Below are 15,159 nucleotides of genomic sequence, written 5' to 3'. Positions count from 1 at the left end.
TGTCAGTTGATGTGTGCCAGGAGAGATGCTGGCACAGAGCTTGTTGGAGCTCTACATGCCTGTGTGTGTGTGTGTGTGTTTGTTTGTTTGTGTGTATGAAATAGAGAAGACAGAGCACTGTCTTAGGAAAATGTGTTTGATGGAGTAAGACAGTTAGTGCTGGTGAAACTTTCTGTGTGTGTGTGTCTCCCTGAGAGAGGGATATAAAAGGTACACGTCTGCCTTTGAAGTGAAGCTTCCCTCTGGTAAACTTCAGTTTAAATCTATATCTTTCTTTAGCACTGAACACACACACACACACACACACATACACACACAGACAACAATCTATTGTGAAACAGTAGCAGAGAGAGATAGAGGGGGATTATGTTGATAGTTGACACTACAGGTGTGTGTGTCTGCCTGGTAATCTCCACGTCACTAATTTTTAAGACTACAGGTGTGTGTGTGTCAGAGAGAGAGAGAGAGAAAGTGAGAGAGAGAGAGCGAGAGCGAGAGAGAGAAAGAGAGAGAGAGAAAGAGAGAGAGAGAGAGAGAGAGAGAGAGAGAGAGAGAGAGAGAGAGAGAGAGAGAGAGAGAGAGAGAGAGAGATAGAGAAAGAGAGAGAGATATCAATTACATGCTCCCACAGTGTGTCTGGCTGTAGCCCACTAAACCACCATCTGGCTGGAGCTCTTAGAGAAACACACACTTCCTTCCTAAATTCTAGTGTTCCACAGGTCTGGGCTCCCCAGTTAACCAGTCACTAAGACACACAGCCAGACAGTCACTCAGCCAGACAGTCACCCAGTCACTAAGACAGTCACTAAGACAGTCACTCAGACAGTCACTAAGACAGTCACTCAGACAGTCACTAAGACAGTCACTCAGCCAGACAGTCACCCAGTCACTAAGACAGTCACTCAGACAGTCACTAAGACAGTCACTCAGCCAGACAGTCACCCAGTCACTAAGACAGTCACTCAGACAGTCACTAAGACAGTCACTCAGACAGTCACTAAGACAGTCACTCAGAAAGTCACTCAGACAGTCACTAAGACAGTCACTAAGACAGACTGCCAGCTAGCTAGTCAGTCAGTGTACGGATGTTGCTGCGTGGGATGGGTGTTTGGATCAGAGATGGTTACTGGCTGGATTAATGCTCTGATTTCTCTCTGCATTCTCATTCAGGGTGAGGCTGTCTTTCCAGAGGGTGGAGGCCATCATTAAATCTGACATCACTCTGCAGGATCACACACACACACACACACACACACACACACACACACACACAGTGACAGTGTATTCTGGTTCTGTTAGGAAACACATTTTAAACCTTTGCAGTGTGTATGTGTGTTTGTGTGTGTCTGTGTCTGTGTGTGTAGTGTGTGGGGGTGTCTTCTTCATCAAGGTGTTATAATAGACCCCTGCTGATTGCACCTCAATTAACCCCCAGCAAATACACCCGAGAGAGAGAGGGAGAGAGAGAGAGAGAGAGAGAGAGAGAGAGAGAGAGAGAGAGAGAGAGAGAGATGGGGAGGGAAAGAGGCCGTGAGAGAGAGATGGAGAGAGCAGGAGGATGTAGGAGGAACAGAAAGATAGAGGAGATTTAGAGATCAGGGGATCTCTCAGATATTTGGAGTAGAACTTCATTCTCTATCCTTTCATCGTTTCTCTCTCTTTCTCTGTCTCCACCTCTTTTTCTTCCTCTGTCAGTCTGAAAGACGCCTGGGGGCAGAGGAGGCAGAGAAATAGAATTCCACAGTAGGATAGGGACAATGGCAGGCTGAGCCGGCTTTACAAACCCAGGACGTGGAGTGGACTGGCAGTGAAAGCCACTAGCCTCAGGCCTCGCTAAAATACCAGGCCTCCGTTCTCACACACACACACACACACGGTCCAAAAGAAATGCTCACGTACACCACACTGCCAAACACACGCAGACACGCACATACACACTACAAAGCTCTTTCTTCTTTATAGTGATAGTAATAATGCGTATCAAAGGAGAGGCCACTCTAAGAAAAAGCAGCTTGTGTGTGCGCGTGTTGCTTGCCTGTGTGCATGCCTGTGTGCATGCGTGTGGGTACGTGTGACAGAGCACCGTGTGGAACTGAGGCCAACCAGAAAAACACACAACATTCAAATGAATGGCAGAAAAAGATAGAGAGTATGATTGGATGGGCAGTTTTGCCAATGCTGCTTCTAGAGCAGTGAGTGTGTGTGTGTGTCTGTGTCCTGGACACATCTGAGAGTGCGACTGCCTCAGTCCCATCAGCTCTTCCTTGTTTGTCTGCTTGTGTGAATTGAATAAAGTTTGATGTCATTAACTTCTCTGGCAGCATTGTCCCTCTCCTCCCGCACTCATGTCACTGAAACACTTTTGAGCAGACACCAAACACTGATGGCGACAGACACACAGATACACAGAGAGAGAGAGAGAGGCAGAGAGAGAGAGGGAGCTGTGGGTCAGACAGGACTGATTGTCTTTTCCAGTTGCTCCAGAGAGCATATTGATTTTTCCCACACTCTTCTTTCCTTCGACCTCCCTCTCTCTCCCGTCTCACCTCCTTCGCCCTTTTCCTCTTCCTTTACTTTTTTATTCCTCCCCTCTTTCTGTCAACCTTTTCTTCTCCCTTGGTCCTCATCCTCTTACCCTCCTCACCTTTCTTCTCTGCCTCTCTCTTTTTTCCTTTTTGAATCACTCCATTATGACTTGCCCATTGTTTTGGTGTAGGAAGTTCTTTACTCCGTGGTATTTTCCCTACATTACCTCCAAATGCTTTTTTCAACTTTCACCTTCTCCTTTTGTCCAGTACGATGAATACTTCAGCAGGATGTGCTTGACATGCGTGTGTGTGTATATAAGTATACATGTGTGCCCCAATGTGTTTCACATGAAGAACATTTTCCATGCAGGCATATTCCAGATATATTACCAATAGCCATGAATGAAATTCAGCCTCATAGACCCCACAGATGGAGAGAGGAAGGGAGAGAGGGGGGATGAATGAAAAAGAGGAATGAAGGAAAAGGAGAGGGAAGAAAAGTGGGGGAGGGAGAGAGAGAGCGCAGGGGTTGAGGAGCGCTGTCCTTGCACAAAATGCCTAGATTATCTACACCCTGATGAGTGGATGACATCACATCTGTGGCATGGTCTCCATTGTTACAGTGTGTGTGTGTGTGTGTATGTGTGTGCAGTACAGCCTGTGCACTTTTGCTGAGTGTTGTGTGGGTATTTTTGTGTTTGTGTGTTTTATGGATGAACTCCATGCAGAGAGAAGAAGAGATGCGAGGGTATCTTCTTCCTTCCTTTTCTCTTTCTCCCAAAGTGTGTGTACACTGTTTTTCCTGAGTTATTAGGTTGGGTTACGGTCATTCTGTGACCAACATAAGGCCAAAATGGCGTTTAATTAGATAAATGCGGTCATGTAACCGTTGTCACAACAATTCAAATAAACAGCCCGAAAAAACACCAAATCCCACATACTTTTACACCGACGGTCCTAAAATCTACTTTGGATAATAGAAGAGAGGTTATTTTGGTCGCTGACATGCTGTGGAAACCATACGACCCTTGTACAGTAGCTGAGACTTCATTCACAGATGCTACAGTACGGGACTTGAATTATGGGAAGAGATTAAGAGGATCAGCCTTCATTGTTGCACCATGGAACGATACTGCATGCAACCGGAACAGCTGGTTGGATACTGTTTTCCATCTCGACCAAACAAACACACGTGTAAATACACAGACACACCACGCACACACACAAACTACGGATACACACACAAACCACAGACACACTACTACACTGAAACTCAACACACCCTTCAGCCCCACAGCAGATACCAAGACTAGGAAGACCCATTCTGATCTGCTCTCGTTCACCTGTGTGTTTGTGTGTGTGTGTGTGCAAGTTACCTGTTTGACTAAAATGAGCCTTAATGCTACTGCTGATGGAATTACAGTTGGGTTTCACTTATGTACATGGAAGGATTGCATCATGCTGAAACTGGTTATAAGCTGTGATTTAAGATTCATACTGTGGTTATCAGTGGGTTGTGTGTGTGTGTGTGTCTGTGTGCATCCGTGAGCATGTGTGTGTGTGCAGCTGTGCAAACTGCACAACCAAACACTGTTGACAGTCTCTGTTCAAACACAAACATCATTGGGTTTTAATGATCTAATTATCAGTGAATAAACACTAACGTGTACCAATACAAACCATTGTCTAATTACAATTGGAGATTGGGATTATGAATGTATGTGTATGCACATGTAAATGTGTGTGTGTGTGACCAACACTTTCTGTACTTTCATGTATTTTGTCTTTTCACCTGTGCATGTGACTGGTTGTGAGTCACAGCGAATGTGTGTGTGTCCATCAGAGAAGAAGCGGGCTGAGAGCAGCATGTGTCCCAATAGCAGCTGTCTATGCTAGGCCATGACAGACCAGGTGGCTAGGATGACCCCTACACCTCCACACACACACACACACACACACACACACACCTCTTGTTTTACTGCAGAGCTGTAAAGCAGAGAAAACACAAAGAGTCCTTATACCAACACTATCACCCTAAATCAACACACACGCACACACACCACACAGACCATCCTCCTTATTGGCAGGTCCTACACCTCGCTGCAGTAAACATCTCTCAAATTGGTCGGCTCCATTTTGGAGGGAGTGAGGGACACTTTGCATTCAAAAATGATGTGGGTGTTGTTTGGGTGTGTGTGTATTTGTTTTACAGGGGTTAGCACAAATGTGTGTATGCACACTCAGGTTAATTCGAACAACCACTGGTGTTTACTAGTCTGTTGGTAGATGGTCGTTGGTACAACAGAGAAGTATGGCATGCATTTTCAACTTTTCAGTAAAGCAGTTTCAAGTTGACCTTGAAGAGCAATCAGGGTACTTCCAGTATGACACATGGAAAGCATGTGCTCAGGTGTAATGTCTGGACATGTCTATGTCCTGGAGTGTTATTTTAGAAAGGTCATCTTATCTTGACATTGGAGAATAAAGGGAAAAGAGAGGGTTAACATAACACACACACACACACACACACAGCTTTAAGGCACCACCCGTCAGGCTTTGTATTAGTAATTTAATCACACACAACTGTTTGCATTCTGCTTACCAGAGGAAGGGGTGTGAGAAGGAGGGAGAGGTTGAGAGAGAGAGATGGAGAGAGAAAGAACAAAATGAAGGAGAGAACGGAATTAACGAGCAAGAGGGATATAAATGAAGGGGGGAGAGAGGGAAAGAGACGGTATACAGCAGGACAGCCACTGCCGCAGTTCTATTTATCTTGTCGTTGCTCCCCGTATATGTCTCAAGATTTCACATGACAGACCGCTCACACACCCACACACTCACTGCGTCAGTCAGGGCCGGTGACGGCAGGACTACGAACCGTAGAAGGTAGAGAGGGGAGCGGGTAGGAGTCGAGTTCGGGGCGGAGGTAGGGGAGGAGTCGGGCCGACTGCTATAAAACTCTGAGCCTTGGTAACGGTAGGGAGTTCCTCCGTCCTCGCGGTGCATCTGGCCCACAAACTTCCAGATCTAAAGAGGCAAACACGCGAAGAAGTAAATAAACAAAGTAACAAGTTAATTACCTAAACGCAAACTCGGAATTACACAGATTCAATAAGCAGGCATTTTTTTCTGATTGCGCAGGGGGAGTTTTCACCTGCCTAAAAATAACCCCGAATCTCAGTCTACTCTACCTGAATCCTATGAATATTTCTTATAGCAACAACTCTGGCCTTTTTGGCATTTATGAGACAGACTGTTTAAAAGGATACCAACCACCTGTATAGGCTACTGTATTGATTTCGGTCAAAGTGGAAGATTTGGATTTGCATTTTACCGTTTAGCTGATGAACCGCGCTGTCGCGTCAGGTGGGCTCATTCAAGCGATTCTGCTTGTCTCCGTATAACCCGTACAAGGCATCAGGTGGCCGACCACTGCGGTCCCAATCTGGAGTGAAGAACTGTGCAGTTGGTAATGGTTGCACCTTCAAGGGGAAAAGGGAAAACGTAGACTGTCCGGGAGAGAGAGGAGTGAGAAATTGTGTGAATGTGAGTTTCTGTGTGTGTGTGTGTGTGTGTGTGTGTGCGTAGTAGAGACCAGCGAGCGAGGTGTTGACTGGACAGACGCAGTAGCAGACGTGCCCGTTCCCGTCTCGCTCTCACACTCGGGAGCAGCGCTTTCACGCACAACGGAGAGTTGGATTATACGCACTCTGGTCTTTTTCTGTCTCTCCTGTCACGGACCGGTAATGAATGTTTGAACGGAAATCGATACCTCGACCAAACTGACCTGCACGAGCTTTGGACAAACGAATGCGGTCTCTCCTCTTGGCGCGTGCTGTGAATTCATAACCACCTTTGAGACCCTCGCACAATCTCTCACCTCACCTGGTGTGTCTGTGAGAGTGTGTGTACGTGTGTCCATCCAGAGTATCGGATCACGGATCGAGGTGTTTCACGGGTTTAGTGAATACACGGGGGATTACCGCATTGCATGCCGCGGACATGTGGAACTTTGCGCCGCTCTAGCGCCAGTCTCGGTCTACCATCCTGCAGCAATCCCCACTCTCCCCCCCGCCGAGGGGACTTCTCTTCGCTAACAACCCCGAAACAAGTGCCCTACTCTTCAGTCCTCCAGATTTACACATTCTGTGAAATGTGATTAATAAAACTACGAGAAATACTACAAAAAGAGAAACATCTGAAAGAGGCAACGTTCCACAACAAGAGAAAAAGAGACAGATAGTTTGGTGACCTCTTGGGATTTTAGGGCTAATTGTACGCCCCGAAAAAACCCCACCTTTCTCGGATTGAAATCTCTCCTGGGTCTATTTTACCGCAGTCATGAGAGTCCTGTACCCGCTTGTTGCAACCTCGTCCCGGGCCTTAGCTCTGTGGCCAGGACTGGTGGGTCTCCTGATTCTTTTCAGCGAGGTGGACTGCCAGCCCTGCCCGGCGCAGTGCTCCTGCACCGGGACCACCGTGGACTGTCACGGCCAAGGACTACGCAGCGTTCCACGGAACATACCCCGAAACACAGAGAGACTGTAAGTAGCGTTGAAAAGGACCGACTCAAACAACCAGTTGCATTTATAGCTGACGGTCTTCATAAATGGTTATTGATCCGAAACCCGTTTGTCCGTGCCCGGGCCATGTAACGAATGCTGTCTAGAGTGAACCCACTGACATTGATTTCTAAGGATGATCAAAGAGTTCAAATTTTACTTTGGTGTACTGTTAATGACATTATTAATGTCAATTTTCACACGACGTATATTTATATGTGTATATATGTCAGTAAAGAGTCTGAAATAGTGGCAAACTACAAACATCACCATCGCTCTTTCCCCTCTCCGTTGCCCCATACTGCGGAGCAGCTCGCGAGGTGCCGTGGATCATGCCCGTGATGTGGTCTCGCTCTGTTGCATTGCGAAACGCTTAAATGCACCGCATTGGTTTAAATGGCGACCAACAAGCTAAATTAAAGCGGATTTGTTCAGTAGGATTTGTTTAAATATATAAAAAATCCAGTCTAAAAGAAACCTAATTGGTGAGTTAAGTCATTTCAGTTTACCCTTAACCAACATTTCCTCTGAACCAACATTCACTCTCACTGTGCTTTTTCCACGATCTGCAGCTGTTTCTTAGGCTACGACTAATTCGATTTTTAAATATGTGCGCACCAAATATTCTCTCTATTTTATAAACATATAAACTGTAGCTCAACAAAGTTTTGTTGAGATTTTGAATGAAGTCGACTTTAAGTCTTAGGCCCTTTATGTAGCCTAATGATTATTGTGTTTTTATGCCAAACTAGGCTATTTCTTCCTTCTCAGATGTTAAAGGCTTGATTGTCACTGTTCAAGCAAACATATCTCAACGTAGGCCTATTTGTTTAAATCTAACTTTTCATCCTTTCTCCCGTTTCCCCAGGGACTTGAATGCAAACAACCTGACCAAAATCATCAAGGCGGATTTTGCTGGACTAAGACATCTGCGAGTTTTGTAAGTAGGCCTATAGGTTGTGCACATTTTAGAGATATCTAGACGCAACTATAAAGTGGACCGTCAATAGATTGTCATTCTTAATGAAATGAGAATTAATCAAATGTATATTTACTTAAAGTTGATACAATCATATATGGCAAATGAAAGGGCATTTTACGTAAAAAAAAAAGATCCGGAGACAAGGACTCGGAAGGCCAAGGAGCGTGCGATTTCTTATTTCAGAAAGTTGTTGACGACATCGAACCTTGTTACACTATGTGCATTAAACCTTTAATTAGAGCCGTGTTTATTCAAGCGAATAGGCGGCACCTGCTAATGCCGTCGTGTTAATATACGTATGGAAGTGTCAGAAGCATCTTATTTTAACCGCAGCGCCCCGAGGGCCATGTGCTGTAGTGATTAACACGCCAGTGAGGAAGTCAGAATAGAGAAGAGAGAGAAAGAGATAGCGGTCATTAGGTGGAACCGCGGAGGGAGGAATGCGGCTGCGAGCGAGGTGGAGTGTGTGAGAGGGGAGGGGGGGTCGTGTAGGAACAGGTTTCTTATTCTGTTAGGCTGCAGGTTAGGCTTATGCAAAGATTTCGAGGAGAATTGCCTATGGAATAAAAGATAAAAGGTGTGTGTTGGGTGCCCAGTGTTTTAAATGAATGGGTGGCACACCCCTAGAGATCATATCCTTGATATAATGAGTATAGGGGTGTGTTTCCTAGTAAGCACCGTGGTAGTCTAAGTGAATGAGTTGTCACACCTATCTAGTTAGATGAAAGCTAAATTGAATGACAGATTGGACCTGTCGATCTAATGGAGGGGTTGGGAAGACGGTCTGGTTTGCTCTATCCCTCGTTCTAGCTGCTGAGTCCATCTCTCTCTCTCTCTCTCTCTCTCTCTCTCTCTCTCTCTCTCTCTCTCTCTCTCTCTCTCTTCTCTCTCAAACTCACTGCACTCACAATCCTCTCTTTTACTGTCCTTCTGCCGCAATTTTCTCTCAATCTTTCCGTCCATCTGTCTTCCTCACCCTATCTCACAATCTTCCTCAACTCTCTCCTTTATTTCATCTCTCACTGTCCCTCCCTCCCTCACCCCCCCCCCCTCTATCTGCCTCATTCCCAGGCAACTGATGGAGAATAAGATCACTACCATTGAGAGAGGAGCCTTCCAGGATCTGAGGGAGCTGGAGAGACTGTGAGTGAGAACGCTCTGCCGTCATCTTACACACACACACACACACCCACACACACCCGTGCACACACACACACACGCGCACTTACTCATGCACACTCACATGAACACATGCACACTATAGCTCAGCCATAGTCTTGTGTAGCCTTTATGTAGCATGGAGCACAGTAGTAGCATGCTGACAGTGAGGGGGGGATGGAGAATGGTGACATGTTGTTAGGGCTGAAGAGCTGCTATTTGGTTTGGTATTTGAGCTTTGGTGGAATTTGGCGTCAAGCCCCAGGGCAGTTATGGCATAATTAAGACTGGGTGTGTGTGTGTTTGGAGGAAGGGGGGTGTGGGCTGGGTTAGGACCCCTGACTGGAGATATGTCCATTGTGCTGACTGTCAGCTCTGTTTGATGTGCAGGCATTGTGTGTGTGTGTGTGTGTGTGTGTATGTGTATGCGTGTCCATACTGGGTACACAGTAGAATGCCACCGACTGTTGCGGCGTCTGAGAAAAGCTTGAGACGTACTCATATAACACCCCCCCATCCATTGACACACACACACACACACAAATGAGCACAGACACACACTTGTCACAAAGCAGCTTTTTCATACCTGATCACATTCAAAGCAGCCTTTCATATTTTCTTAGTAAACAGCATTCCTAAGAGTGATATGCGCAAAGTCAGACACGATCTGCCTCTTGTCTCCACTGCACTGTCGTGTCCTTGTTTACGGTCAGACTGACCAGCGTCTAGATGGGGGTGTCTTGCACGCAGTGTTTGCCGAGTCTACGTCCTGGGATAAGCATTTCTGGGAACACTTAGTGTGGAGAACAAAGAGAGCGATAGTGGAAGTTTCTAATCCAGATTTAAGGCGAAATCCTGACTCCTCAGTCCGCCCCTGGCTCTTTCTCTACTGTGGGAGTCTGGGGACTGGCCAGGCCTGGAATGGAGACATACTCACACACAAACACACAAATCATTTGTAGAAATGTACACATCTAAAGACACACACGTTATAGGTTGCATGTTTGCAAAAAATCAATAAAACCCACACTCAACCTCGAGGCACTTACCTGTCACTCCTGTACATGTGACCCACCACACCAGACAGACCAGAGAGGACTCTGAGCCTTCCTTGTAAAGGCACATCTAACTTTCTGACCACAACATGGGACGGGGCCCCAGGTCCCTGTTGTTTGGTTGGTCGTTGAGGGCGTTTCCAACTGTAATCCAGCGCGCCGCCGTCGCACGTTCACACACACAAAGATGGAGTCACTCATGAATGCACCCCCCCACCATCCTGGGGACAAAGGGGCCGTCTCCAGACCCCCCGAAGGGTCACCCCCCCCCCCCCTCCGTCCCTGTTTCAAAGGCCTGGATCCTCCAAGGCTGAAGGGGACATGCTGTGTTGGCCTGCCCACGGGAGAGGGACCTAAGCTGGGCTGACGGATCCACATTGACTGCACCCCGCCGAGGGGGGTGGGAGGGCGGGGGGGGGTGGCGGTGGTTCCCCCTCCTCCCCCAGGGCCAGGCCAGGGGCTGGGTCAGGTGTGGGGCAATGCGAAGTGGGGGTGTTTCAGAGGCTGTTGTTACAGGCGCACACACATACACACACACACACATGCGCAACACTGTTGCTATCCTCACTCAGATCACCGGTTGAACATTCTTTCACTTCTGGCCCCGCTGGATTTTTTTTGCCCCAAACTGTCACACCCTCGTTTCTCTCCTTCACTCCTCCTCTCTCCCCTCTCTCTCTCTGTTCATTGTCCTGTGAGTGGAGGAATGTGCTGCATTCTTTCCTTCCCCTCCGGGGTAGAGGAAGGGAAGGGGAGAGCGACAATCCTGATCCTGATCCTTTTACGCTCCAAAACTGATCAGGGATCAGATTTGTTGATTCCCTCTCTAAGCCTCAGCACACACTTGACTCCTTAAAGCTGATTTCAGGTCTGGGAGGTTAGATGCTCCAATCCTAAAATGATATGGGGAAGAGTCAAACTTAAGATTTCCTAATTATTCCACAGGGGACATCTGAAATCTGCTGTCGGGTTCCTGGTGGAACCTCAGGTTGATTCTTTTTTCATTTTATAATAATTGTTTTGTACACTCTTTTACACTGTCACAGTTCAGGCAATCACTGTGGTGTACTGTGTGTGTGTGTGTGTAGAAGGCATCATTGGCATTTGATTCAGGAATTATTAGTTGCTGGGCTTGTCAATCATTCCTCTCTTAGTCAATTGCAGTGATTTAATGCTTCCCTAGCTCCCACCCAGTGTATGTTTACGAGGTTGTGAGGTGTTAAGCCCCTGTGTCTTTGTGTGTGTCTGTGTGTGTGACTGTGATTCATGTACATCAAGCATCTGTTTACAGTCTTGCGGATTATCACCTTGGTCTGTGGGCCTCAACTAGGTGGTTTGAAACTGTATTCAAGTGACCTGCGAGTGTGTGTGTGTAGTCTGTGCTATATGTAGCAGCCAGGACAGTCATGAAACACACTCCCATCCTCCACTGATCAACATACACTGACGGTCACCTGACAATACATTATAATGGACTGTCTCTCTCTCTGTCTCTCTCTCTTTCTCTGTCTCTGTCTCTCTCTCTGTCTCTCTCTCTTTCTCTGTCTCTGTCTCTCTCTCTCTCTCTCTCTCTCTCTCTCTCTCTCTCTCTCTCTCTCTCTTTCTCTGTCTCTCTCTCTTTCTCTGTCTCTCTCTCTCTCTCTCTCTCTCTCTCTCTCTCTCTCTCTCTCTCTCTCTCTCTCTCTCTTTCTTTCTTTCTTTTTCTCTCTCTAGCATCTCTGTCTCCATCTCTGGCCCTCTCTCTTTTTCGCCTTACCTCTCTCCTTTTCCCCTGATATTTAAATCTGAGAGCACCATTTCTATTTAAAGGGGATGATGTTATCCACCCCTGCCCCCCTTCTCTGTCTTACTTCAACCACCAGGCAGGGGGCTCCCGTGGGAGGCTTGGCCCACTCCGGGTGCTCCTCGCTGGGACAGGGCAGGCAGTAGGAGTGGGCCCCTCTCTCTGGAGCTCTGAAGCACCACGTGGGGCTCTTAGCCGCCGCGGCTAGCGCTAACGGCGGTACACTGAATAATTTATGCCGCCGTTTCTGTGGGACGTTAAATATTTAAGTAGCCTCTGATGTAACAGCTGTGTGTGTGTGTGTGGATGGATGGATGTGGAGAGGATGATGTCATCTGCAGAGTCGATATCAGTTGGCATTTAGTGAAAAAGTTGAAAGAGATAAATGTGGGAAGGGAGGAAAGAATGAATGTTGAAAGAAAAGAAAGAAGAGAAAAGTAAGATGTTTTGTTGATTGTTGATGTTTGGGTAGTCAGTGGCATTAAGAGTATTTCGCGTGTGTGTTTTGACCAAAGTATTGTATGTTAAAAAAGTGCGATGGGTTCCATTTCAAAGCTCCACTATCCTCTCTGCTTGCCATATTCCTCCTTCCTCCAGTCAGATGGCTGAGTGGTTAGGGAGTCGGGCGGGTAATCAGAAGGTTGACCATGCCAAATGGTGTTGTGTCCTTAGAAAAGGCAGTTCACCCTACTTGCCTCGGGGGGAATGTCCCTGTACATACTGTAAGTCACTCTGGATAAGAGCGTCTGCTGAATGAGTAAATGTTCTCCAGTTGTCCAGTTTCTCTCTCTCGTCCATCTAGCTCTATGGGCTTGTCCATCAGTGTGCCAAGGTTAAACTGTTTCAGCCGTCAGTTCTCTCTGTTGTCATTCAGCTTCCACACATACATACCCATACATGCGCACGCACACACACCCCACTCAACCAGGGTTAAATGATTGAAGAGAGATTATTAATCCAGCCCCCAATTGTGTGTATTGGGGTCTGTGCATGTTGATGGTGGATATGGGTGAGAGTGTGTGTGTGTGTCTGTGTGAGCGTGATGACGGGTCATTGTGAGTTCTCCCCCAGTTAGGACCTGCCTGTTTACTCAGTGGGGTCCTTTTCACACATTCGGTAGCCTGGCCAGACTGCCTGTTTGTTTTTCCCACATCGCCTCCTCTCCTCCGCCTTTGTCGAAAGTCCCCCTCCCTCCCTCCCTCCCTCCCTCCCTCCCTCCCTCCCTCCCTCCCTCCCTCCCTCCCTCCCTCCCTCCCTCCCTCCCTCCCTCCCTCCCTCCCTCCCTCCCTCCCTCCCTCCCTCCCTCCCTCCCTCCCTCCCTCCCTCCCTCCCTCCCTCCCTCCCTCCCTCCCTCTCTCCCTCCCTACTCCTTTCCAGGGACCAGTGTTTGTTTGGTAGACATATTGTCCATTAAATCATTGGTGTATCCAGTGTGTGTGTGTGTGTGTGTATGCATGCACCAGGGAATTTATCTTCAACCAGCACCAACACATGTACACACATTTCACAAGCCTGCTTTATTTGAGTTCAAACTCTCCCCCCACAAATCTGATCAAATATTACATGTCTTGTAAAGTTTATAATGTACTGACGTGTGTGTTGGTTTGCTTTTCAGGCGACTCAATCGGAATAGCCTCCAGGTTTTCCCTGAGCTCCTCTTCCTGGGAACGGTGAAGCTGTACAGACTGTAAGTCCCTCTCTCTCTCTCTCTCTCTCTCTCTCTCTCTCTCTCTCTCTCTCTCTCTCTCTCTCTCTCTCTCTCTCTCTCTCTCTCTCTCTCTCTCTCTCTCTCTCTCTCTCTCTTTCTTGTGCTGTTGATTTGACGGTAGTGTGCTTGGTTTGACTGTAATGCGCTTTGCAAAGGTTTCAAATGTAATATATGAGTTTGATCAAAAGAGAGACCAGAGGTGTGAATATGAAGAGATGGAGATGAGACATGCGTGTGGTAACTGTATTAGGGTGGTGGTGGTGGGGGGGGGGCTTCTCTGAATGAACAGTGGTGGTTGTGAAGTGGGTCTGTATTCAGCAGCTAATGGAGATTAGCACTCCAACAGCTGCTGCCCCAGACACACACACACACACACACGCACACACACACACACACACACACACACACACACACACACACACACACACACACACACACACACACACACACACACACAGGAGGGTCTGTAAGAGGAAGGAGAATGATATATCTCAAGTCTTTTAGCTGAGTTTAATTCTAATCTGGGATAAATAAATTGGGCTGAGCTACAAGACCCTCTGGGAATTGTATTTCCCGTCAGATGAGTTTGTGGTCCAACTGTGTAAGTATGGGTGCGTATATTTAAATATGCGGTTGAATATATTTATCTAAAACAACATAAAAATGCTCAGATGGTTTAGGGAGTGTGTGAAAGTTGTTTATGTTCTGTGGCTGGTTTGGTGGCTGCATTCAAGGGTGTGTGTGTGTATGTGTGTGTTTCTCAAGGCCGAGAGTTGGCATTTTGCTCGGCGTGTGGGCTGGGTTCAAAATAGAACTGGGATATGATGCTCTCTGCTCAGCTGTTCCAGTCTGGGCTCTCTCTCTCTCTCTCTCTCTCTCTCTCTCTCTCTCTCTCTCTCTCACTCTCTCTCACTCTCTCTCTCTCTCTCTCTGTTTGTGTACAGGCGTGTGGATGTACATGCACGTCTTTGTCTGTGTCCGAATCTGTGTCTGTGTGAGCACACTGGCGCAGTGTGTGTGTGTGCGTACCCATTTTCCACCAGCCAGCCAGCTCTTCAGGTATTCCAGAAGCTTGTATCTGGCTCTGGACCTCAGAAAGGCTCTGGGTTCCACAGCACTAATCCTGCTGGTCTTATGAACCAGTCAACCTGGTGCTACGGCAGATCCTGCACCCGGATTTGACCTGCGACATCCCTCACACATGTATTGGAAAACTCAAACTGACATGTTTTCCTCTCAATAACCGCTATAGCTGTTTTTTCCCCTCAGTACATGTGGAATGTTACAGTAATGCTGTGTAGTCACTTCTTGCAGACTGGACAAAAGCAGTCCTTCTCAAGCTAGTGCACTTTTTGAGACAAAAATAAGTTGGAGATGTCAACT

At 47.1% G+C, this 15,159-nt stretch overlaps 1 protein-coding gene and 1 long non-coding RNA gene across 5 annotated transcripts in view; one reads left to right on the top strand and one right to left on the bottom strand.

The window, feature by feature from the left end:
• LOC146236513 (uncharacterized) overlaps positions 1 to 6,078 on the bottom strand; it is a 28,095-nt gene extending 22,017 nt beyond the window's left edge. The window contains exons 1-3 of one of the 2 annotated variants that reach the window (XR_014740877.1): positions 5,863 to 6,078; positions 5,407 to 5,555; positions 5,062 to 5,122 (exon numbers count right to left, since the gene is read on the bottom strand). This is a non-coding gene — a long non-coding RNA (uncharacterized LOC146236513). Of the gene's footprint in view, positions 1 to 5,061; positions 5,123 to 5,406; positions 5,556 to 5,862 lie in introns of those variants that run through there. The other variant, XR_014740878.1, reaches the window with a different exon arrangement.
• Positions 6,050 to 15,159, top strand: part of slit2 (slit homolog 2 (Drosophila)) — a 69,071-nt gene continuing 59,961 nt past the window's right edge. For all 3 annotated transcript variants that reach the window (XM_084686383.1, XM_084686384.1, XM_084686382.1), the window contains exons 1-4: positions 6,050 to 7,072; positions 7,959 to 8,030; positions 9,144 to 9,215; positions 13,684 to 13,755. In XM_084686383.1, the coding sequence (XP_084542509.1) occupies positions 6,870 to 7,072; positions 7,959 to 8,030; positions 9,144 to 9,215; positions 13,684 to 13,755 (419 nt within the window). In that variant the 5' untranslated portion in view covers positions 6,050 to 6,869. The remainder of the gene's footprint in view (positions 7,073 to 7,958; positions 8,031 to 9,143; positions 9,216 to 13,683; positions 13,756 to 15,159) is intronic.

This window comes from Hypomesus nipponensis, chromosome 22 (assembly GCF_054491055.1).
Source record: "Hypomesus nipponensis isolate SF chromosome 22, ASM5449105v1, whole genome shotgun sequence".
Taxonomy (NCBI): Eukaryota; Metazoa; Chordata; class Actinopteri; order Osmeriformes; family Osmeridae; genus Hypomesus; species Hypomesus nipponensis.
Note: the sequence above shows the minus strand (reverse complement) of the source record. Positions and strands in the feature narration are given on the sequence as shown.